The sequence below is a fragment of the Phaethon lepturus genome, unplaced genomic scaffold, assembly GCF_000687285.1.
Source record: "Phaethon lepturus isolate BGI_N335 unplaced genomic scaffold, ASM68728v1 Scaffold53944, whole genome shotgun sequence".
NCBI classification, from domain to species: domain Eukaryota; kingdom Metazoa; phylum Chordata; class Aves; order Phaethontiformes; family Phaethontidae; genus Phaethon; species Phaethon lepturus.
This window is the reverse complement of record NW_010533609.1, coordinates 1-8,272: the sequence shown is the minus strand read 5'-3', so window position 1 is coordinate 8,272 and position 8,272 is coordinate 1. Positions and strand designations below refer to the sequence as shown.

Below are 8,272 nucleotides of genomic sequence, written 5' to 3'. Positions count from 1 at the left end.
GCTGCCTGCACAGTCACATTAATTTTTAAACAAATAGTTCATGAAAGAGCCTACAAACGCAGGGGCCGCATTCTTCATTGGGGAAGGCAAGTGCTGTTCCTCTGAACACAGTGAAGTGACAGCCATAAACAATGGGGTGGAATTTGATGTATTATGTGTGACGCCTGGGCTGTGCATCAGATGTGCTTTTTCACCCTTGCTGGTGGCTGTGCCTTTTCCCATATATTAGTTCATTCTTTGTGTTTGTATCTAGATCCAGAGTGGGCTTCTTACAAACTTGGAATATTCATTTGTTTGAATTGCTCTGGAATCCATCGCAACCTTCCTCAAATCAGCAGGGTCAAATCCCTTCGGCTTGACTTCTGGGAGAACGATCTTATAGAGGTACAGAGGAAAAGCAGTAATTCACTTACTTTTCTCCATATTTTGTCATAACCTTCTCTGCCTCGTAATCCCTGTGTCGTCCACTATGGACAGAGGAACAAAGCCACACAGAGCCAAGTTAACTCCATGGGTAACTGTAGGTTTTGGTTTTTCTATGAGCTACTGATCTATCACTGAAAGGTGACCATGTTTCTAACAGCCTGCAGTGTATATTTTTTTATAGCATACAGTAACTTCTCACTGTGGTTTAGAAGCCCACAGATATTTCCAGAGATTATGTTCTATTCAGTATTTGACATACCCTTCTTAAATATTGGTTCAGCCTCTCATCTTTCAATTGAGTTGTGTTAATAATATAATCAGTTAACGTCCAGCAGGAGATGAAGCTATAGGGAGATCATAAACAAATAATTTTTCTCCTCATTTTCTTTTTTTCTTTTAATCAACAACCACAATCTTGCATTCCTTCCCATCTGGTTCAGAACTGTAAATACTGAAAAAGGCTCAGCCACCTAAAAAGTGCAAACTGTAGTGCCAAAGGGAATTTATAAACATGTGTAGAGATGCACTGAGACTTATGGCAAGACTAAGCAGAAAATGCAGCGCTCCCTTTGATAAAAGTTTCATTTTATGTTCATGACATGGTATAGGTTTCCTAGTTGCACACCTAACTGTAACTTCTTTTGTATTTCAGTTTATGAAGAAACACGGGAATCTCTGTGCCAAAGCTAAATACGAGGCAAAAGTCCCTCCCTACTATTACATCCCCCAGTCCTGTGATTGCTTGTAAGTTGATGGTGTATTCACTGCTGCAGACCTTTACAGCTATTGAACTACTTCCTCCTCCTACAGGTCTTTTTGGTTGGATGGTGAAAATAGAGTAGAGGCAGATCAGCTTTATCCATGTTTTCCTCTTTCAGGGTTTTAAGAGAGCAATGGATTAGAGCTAAATATGAGCGTGAGGAATTTGTTGCCACCCGAGTCTGCCAAGATCCTTGTTCTGCAGGTAAAAGTTAGGATTGTCAGGGAAAAGGTGTTAGCCTTAAGGCCAACAGCACAGTGTTCTGTTTGCAACTTTGAAGATCTTTAAGGTTGGCTTGTCATATTTGAACTGTTGGATGTGCAGGCCTTGCTTTAAGTCTAACTTTGAGAAGAAGCTCCTAAGAAAAGGCACTTAGACAAGTGCAAGGGTGTATTCAGATCTTACAGTTCTCTAGTTCTCCACTGATTTTTTCATATGAGGTGAAAATTCTCAGATGGCGAAGAGACTTGAAACTCTGTGCCACATCACCATTTAGATAAACAGTCCTGCTATAGTGCTGCCCTTCTCTGACACTTATCTTGGTCCAATCTGCAGGTAGTCGTGAAGGATTCCTCTGGAAGCGTGGGCGGGAAAGCAGACAGTTCCAGAAGAGGCGATTTCTTCTATCAGCAAGGGAAGGGGTGATGAAGTACTACACCAAAGAAGTGAGTTCCTCATCCATTGGCCATAGGTAGCTGGTCAACATTCATCCTCAGACCCTGCCCTTCATGGGCGAAAACCAGCCTTGTCTCTAGTTTTGCAGCCAGGCCAGCCCGTGTTTGGAGGAGCCCAGATGTTTCCCCATTAACATATGTGGTAACTTAGGCAATTGCTCTTTTGGATTTAGCCCTTTTCCTCATCACTTATCTTAACCCTGCAGCCTCCTTTTGCTTAGTGAACAAAGGAAATGGACACTGGCAGTTGAATAGCAAGATGAAGAAGAGATCTGTTAGCAGCTGTTACCTCTTGCATTACCAAAATATCCTCTCATCAAACTGCTGCAGCGTCATCCTCAACGTCTCCCTTCTGTGGGAGCGTGCAGCTAATTGTTCTCTAACTATGAGGCTGGAGATGGAACCCATCCCTTGCAATTCAGACACATCCCTCTTCAAATAGGGACCAAGCATTTGTCAAGGAAAAGTAGTCACTCTTTGTAAGTGATTTTATGTAGCATGTAATTAAGGCTTTATATGTCAGGTATATCTAATATTAAGGTATTTTAGGATGTCTGCTTTCTCTTCAGTAGGGATCTAGTTCTCATACAGCTCATCTGTCCTCCATTACCTTCCCTGAGAGCACTTTAATACCGTGATGCTTTTCATTTTACAGTCCAGAGGTCCAAAAGCCATTATCAGCATTGAGAATCTGAATGCAATGTTCCAGACAGAGAAAATCCAACATGCTCATGGGCTGCAGATCACATACAACACAGATGGTCAAACAAGGAACCTTTTTGTCTATCATGAAAGTGGAAAGGTGAATACCATGGAGATTTTGGAATAAGCAAGATGCTTAGATATTGGATCTATATTTTGGAAGAGATACCCTGTTTCTTCAGGATCTCGTTTTATTTGAAGTCACTATGACTTGTAGAATATAGAAGGTTGCAGAATTTGACACAAATAACTAAGATCTTGCTCCTGTTCTGTTGGGCATATATTCAACTTCACACCCTGAATAATCTTAAGGCTTCAGTGGGGCACGTATGTAAATCTCTGTAAGGTAACTAACTGTCTAATGGTTTTATACCATTCTGTGGTTATATTCTTTGAAGCCATCTTGACATGCATAGAAAATATTGTTGTTCTGCATTATTTTCAACCAAACAATGATAATTTTAAGATGTCTACATGTTTTTTTTAGATTCTGTTTCTTCTCTTGCCATAGTTCTCAAGTCTTTCCATGTAAAAAGGTTTTTAAAAAATCCATGACTGAATCAACTGAAAAAGCCTGTGTACACAGACTTGGGTGACTGTCCATGCTGAGAACATCTGGGACCTCCCTGGAGGGGCAGTCTTAAATTTTGGAGGCTCAATGTTTTTCAGGTGTCTGGGACAAGTCACTGACTCTCTCTGCCCCTTGGGGAGAAAGTACATCTTTGCAAAGAGGTCACAAGGAAGGAGAAGAGCATTTTGGAGAAACAGCATTCTTACTCCTTGTTATTCTTCTCTTTATGTTTGTATTTGCCATTTTCCCTAGGAGATTGTTGACTGGTTCAATGCCATTCGTGCAGCACGTTACCATTATCTCAGAACAACCTTCTCAGCTGTTCCTGAGCCTGAGGTGAGAAGTGAACAGGGCTTGAAGCACTCTATGCAAACATAGCATGGGTAAACATTTTCTGACTTCTTCTGCCAGAGTCAGGTACTCAAACAGGAGCATATGGGTCGTGGGAATGGACAGAAGAGGTAGAAGGAAAGGCCATGCTGGATAACATGCAAAAATGTAGTCAACATTTAAGGTCTAAAAGTCTCCATGTGGTCCTTACAAAGTGTAATCTTTCAAAACATTATGTTCCTTCTTATTTCAGACTTGCCTTTACTGAGCAGGCAAAAAAACGCCAGACCCCAAATGCCAAAATTGATGGTGATTAGCTTTGACAGAAACAGAACAGAAAAGCAAGCATGAATGAGACAGACTTTTTTTTTGTGTGTTCTCCTAGCTCATACCCAGGATCACAAGAAATTATGTCAAAGAAGGCTATATGGAGAAAACAGGACCAAAAGTAAGTGCATACTTGGCAGTACACAAACAGGATTATTCCAGATGGAAAATATTTGATAATTCTACAATATTTACTAGTAAACAATTTGTTGAGTGGCTATATGCTTCCTTGGTTGATAAAAGACATTATATTCAGGCCTGTTGTGTTCTTTGGGATCATTTTTTTATTTTGTATGGAAAATAAGACTGGGAAGAAGAATCCTCCTTGAAGAGTAAGAGAGATGGATTAGCTGGCAGTGGACGTGCAAAGTCCTGTTACGCAACACTAAATGGCTTGCTGTATCTGCTAATTGCAGCTCTAGAACTGCAGCTCCTGCTAGAACAGAACATCACATGCTGACTCCCCTACTTCCTTGTTTCTCTTAAAGTCAGTAGCACATAAGTCACATCTGCTTATAGCAGCAAAGTACGATTGAGCAAATTCTCCTCAGTGAAGCCTATGGTTTGGTTTGTGTTTTGTGGCAAAGTATTTTGGGCCACTACTTCTTGGAAAAGGAGAGAAGAGATTTCAGGCTCTGATGAAGGAGATAAAGATCTGAGGTCTTGTTTGAACATTGCCACTTCTTGCCTTGCTCTCCCCTGAGTGAACCATGAGCCAAAGTCCCATTAAAAAGTTCAGTGGTGAAATGCTGATATTGAATATGATGGGGTTTTGGCTCAGCTCAGTGCTAGTGTCCCAGTACATCTTCCTGCAGGTACTTACACAGAGAATACTCACAGCTACAAGCACGAAAGATTGTGTGTTTTTCTCCTGAGGCCTAAATTCTGCTAAAACTGGAGTAAGCCCTAGAAGAGGACCCTTAAGTTCAGCACAGACCAATGAATAGCTCAGGGAATTGTCAGATGAGTGTAGTTGATGGAATTAGTACTTTTCAAAAACCTACCATTTGTCCATCCTACCACTGTGCATCCCACAATGCTAGGGACAACCCCACAAACCAAAATGCTGAAATTGATTGCCCACTCTCCATTGTAGCCACTGTCCCAGGGATCATTCTCTGCAGTGCTTTCCATTTTTCCAAATTTTTCCATTAATTTTTCCAAATTAATCCATTTGCTGCAACTTCCTTAATCCTGGTAATTTGATCACTGGTAGAACCAAACTTCCCTGCCTTCCCTGAAGGATTGTCACTGAATGCAAATCTCTGGCGTGAACCCAAGGAGAAGGGAGCTGAGGGCTGCACACAGCAGTGACTCACCCGTTACCAGTTAGGGGGATTAGTGAAACTGAACTCAAGCTCTGAGTCATTTAAACAGTCCATGGATCTGCCTTGAATAGGCCAAGCTCCCCTTTGGGACTTGGTCTTTAAAGAACTTCTACCATCTCCTTGCAGCAGAAGGAGGCCTTTAAGGTGCGCTGGTTTTGCCTGGATTCCCAAGAAAGGAACCTGATGTACTTTAAAAATCCACTGGTAAGAGGAGTGTTCCTCGCTATTCCACAAGCCCCTTCATAAAGTTGGGTGGGGAGGAAGAGTCTGTTCTCATCCAGCTCTTCAATGGCTGCGCAAGACTGAATCAGGCTCAGTCTCACGAGCTCATCTCTCTTGTCAATGGATCTCTTTGAAACTGAGCTGTTGGGCAACTCTGGCTCTTAACAGTGGCTGTGAGGAAGACCTAAGTCTTTTAAAAGTAGCTGCTACTGCCTGTAGCGGCACTCTGTCCCAGCCCTATTGCCATTCTGCCTGTAACCTTAGGCAAGATGAGCCATATACCAATAACAGAGGCTTAGCAGCTCCAATATCCTGCTTCCTAGCACTGCTCTACCCACAAGAATATCCTTCCTTGCTCCTTCTGAACACCCACCAACCAGCTCTCTAAGGGTGGGTCGCTACCTCCTCGGGTGTTTGCTGGGACTGCGCTGTCCACTGGCTAATGGCTGTCTTCTGCTTCCTTCTTTCTAGGATGCGTTCGCACAGGGCCAGGTTTTTATTGGAAGGATGGATGAAGGATATGAAGTACGAGCTGGCTTGCCCCAGGGAGTCCGGGTGAAGAAGAGGAAACCAGCGATCACTGTGGTCACGCCAATGAGACAGTTTGTGTTTATATGTGAGAACGATAGGGAACAGAGAGAGTGGATAGATGCCTTAAGTGGAGTCATTGCCCAACCTTTGACTGGTTAAGACTAGCACTGAGTTCTAGTGAACTGCACTTCCTGGGCTCTGTTCAGCACTGGTCTGTGGCCTCTTCCTGTTGGCAAGGATGGTGCTTAAGGCCCTGCAGTGACTCTAGTACAAAGGGCTTCTTGCTTCCATAGCCCCAGGCATAGCAAGGGTGACAACAGAGAAATGAGTAAGAGGCAGTGCAGATATTCAGAAATTATCTGTGCTCCTGCAGAACCTTGCTTGAAGTGCCTTCTCTCTTCCTACCCTTCTCTGCTTTTAAGCAGAAGAGGCCTTCCTAGCCTGACATAGGGATGGATCATCCAATGTTGTCTTATGGAAAAAAAACCACAGTCAGTGGAGAAAGTCTGACCTCAGAAGGACTGGCATGCATTTCCTTGAGGAATCCTGCAGGTGCTGTTATATCAGATCCTCCTTTTCTTGCCTTGGTCTGATGTCAGAAGGACTCCTGTACATGCTGAAAGATGTACTAGACAATCCAACCAGTGGCATATATCCCGCCAGTGAATGGGGTCGTCTGTTACATGGGTACATAGGAACAGTGACCAAGAGGCAAAGATGTTGTCACCTATCAGGAAGACGCAGGGTGTCCTGTTGGATAGATCTAAGATACCAATTCATGCTGGAGTCACTGGATGTCCCTCTCAGGGAGGAGCAGAGTCAGGCAGCTACACTCCACCTGGCTGCAGCTCCTGTCCGGATAGGGACATGGTTGTTTTCAACAGAGTGGGTTTAATGTCTTTTACAGTGTTACATTTCTGGCACAGTGAAAAATAAAAGTCAAGTTTGAATTGTGGAGGATACTGTAATGGAATCACTCTAATGACAAATACTCCTAGCTCCTTGCTTTCAACAGTCTCTGCTGTTTGGCTTTTATGAGTGGCAAATCCAACATGTGAAGACCAAATTTTTCCAAAGCAACCCCACATAGTGGCCCATGAGTACAGGATGAATGTACAATGATCTGTCTCACCTCCTAAAAAACAGCTGAAGCTTAATAAGTTTGATTAGTCTGAGCATTGAAAGGCAGAAACTAGTTTTAAAAGTGTTACCTTCAGTGACTTGCGTGAAGACACTTGATGAATGAGGACCAGCACTGGAAGTGGAGGGTGAGCACCTCCTGATCAGGTACCACTTACATCCATTCTGTGCAGGAATTGGTGAAGATTTACATTGGCTGATACGGTGTACTGAGTATTTTCTTGCCTCAAGACCAAGTCTGAGATTTGGTTCTACCAAGCAGCCAGTCATTCAGATATTTAATTCTTCTTTTCAGATAACCTTAGTTTGGAAACCAAGAGAAAGTCTTGCAGACTTTCTGGTGAGGCTTCCACCTTTTGCTGACAATTGCCAGCCAGTCTAAGATACACAGAATAGTTCTTCTCTTCTGCAGAAATGAGGAAGTGCCAATACATGCAGGGATTAGTGAGGTTAATTTTTTTTTTTTTTTGGTCCCCACAACGGTGCAGAAGAATTGTTTGAGTTGGATCATCATCCTGCCTGTCTCAGCAAGCTCATAACCATCCAACTCTGAGCAATCTGCAGCAGTTTTCTTGCTGATACACTCCCATGAACTTCCCTGTGTTCCCACTCTCTCACCCCACGCAACCTGATTCATTCTAGCTCTCATGCTGGTTCAGCAAATCTTATTAACAACCTAATCTGGCAGCCCTTGGAATCAGTAGCAAAGCACCTTCTGACTTGTACGAGGAACAATGTCAGTCTTCATTTGGTTTGACATATCTTAATTGTTATTTTGAGATGAGCTGAGTAACCCAGGATGACCTCGGAAGAGTTCAGTGGATCCAGTAGCCTGAGCTTCACACGGATGGTGCCCTGCAAGCCTGCTGTGCTGCGTTGCTTGCTCTTACAGATGGGTCAGTAAATCAGCCGTGTCAGCAACTCTGATATGACTTGTTACAAAACCAGGAAATTCCCTGTGAAAATGAAAACGTGCAGATAACAAGAACTTTTTTGGAGAGGCAATGAAAGTCAAGGCCAGGTCATAGAGGGCTCTGCATCACAGTTAATTTCTACAGTCAACCCAAATTCTCGGGCCAAGTCGCCGGCAGAGGAAGAGCTGGGCCGGTACCGGGCTCTCCGGCTGGCGCGGGGAGCTCCTCGGCAGAGCACGGGCCGCGGGCTCGGCGCTGGGCACAGCCCCGTAGCTTGCGCCGTCCTGGTAGAGCGCAGCGGTCTCTAATGCAGCAAGTATCGGGGCAGAGCCGTGCGGCCCAGCGCC

General features: G+C 43.7%; 1 protein-coding gene across 1 annotated transcript; it reads left to right on the top strand.

Annotated features, from left to right (window-relative positions):
- Positions 1-258: 258 nt before the first annotated feature.
- On the top strand, positions 259-6,200 carry LOC104614371 (arf-GAP with dual PH domain-containing protein 2-like). Its single transcript, XM_010285225.1, has 9 exons — positions 259-384; positions 1,079-1,170; positions 1,305-1,390; positions 1,742-1,851; positions 2,516-2,662; positions 3,386-3,469; positions 3,849-3,911; positions 5,245-5,322; positions 5,812-6,200. Exons 2-9 carry the CDS (start codon positions 1,082-1,084, stop codon positions 6,028-6,030), a joined length of 876 nt encoding a protein of 291 aa, XP_010283527.1. The 5' UTR covers positions 259-384; positions 1,079-1,081; the 3' UTR covers positions 6,031-6,200.
- The last annotated feature ends 2,072 nt before the right edge of the window (positions 6,201-8,272 follow it).

Excerpts from the sequence above, each read along its gene's own strand:
- LOC104614371 (XM_010285225.1), top strand. The coding sequence starts at position 1,082 with ATGAAGAAACACGGGAATCTCTGTGCCAAAGCTAAATACGAGGCAAAA. Across the intron at positions 3,470-3,848 it reads CAGCTGTTCCTGAGCCTGAG|CTCATACCCAGGATCACAAG; the intron begins GTGAGAAGTGAA and ends GTGTTCTCCTAG. Across the intron at positions 5,323-5,811 it reads TGTACTTTAAAAATCCACTG|GATGCGTTCGCACAGGGCCA; the intron begins GTAAGAGGAGTG and ends CCTTCTTTCTAG.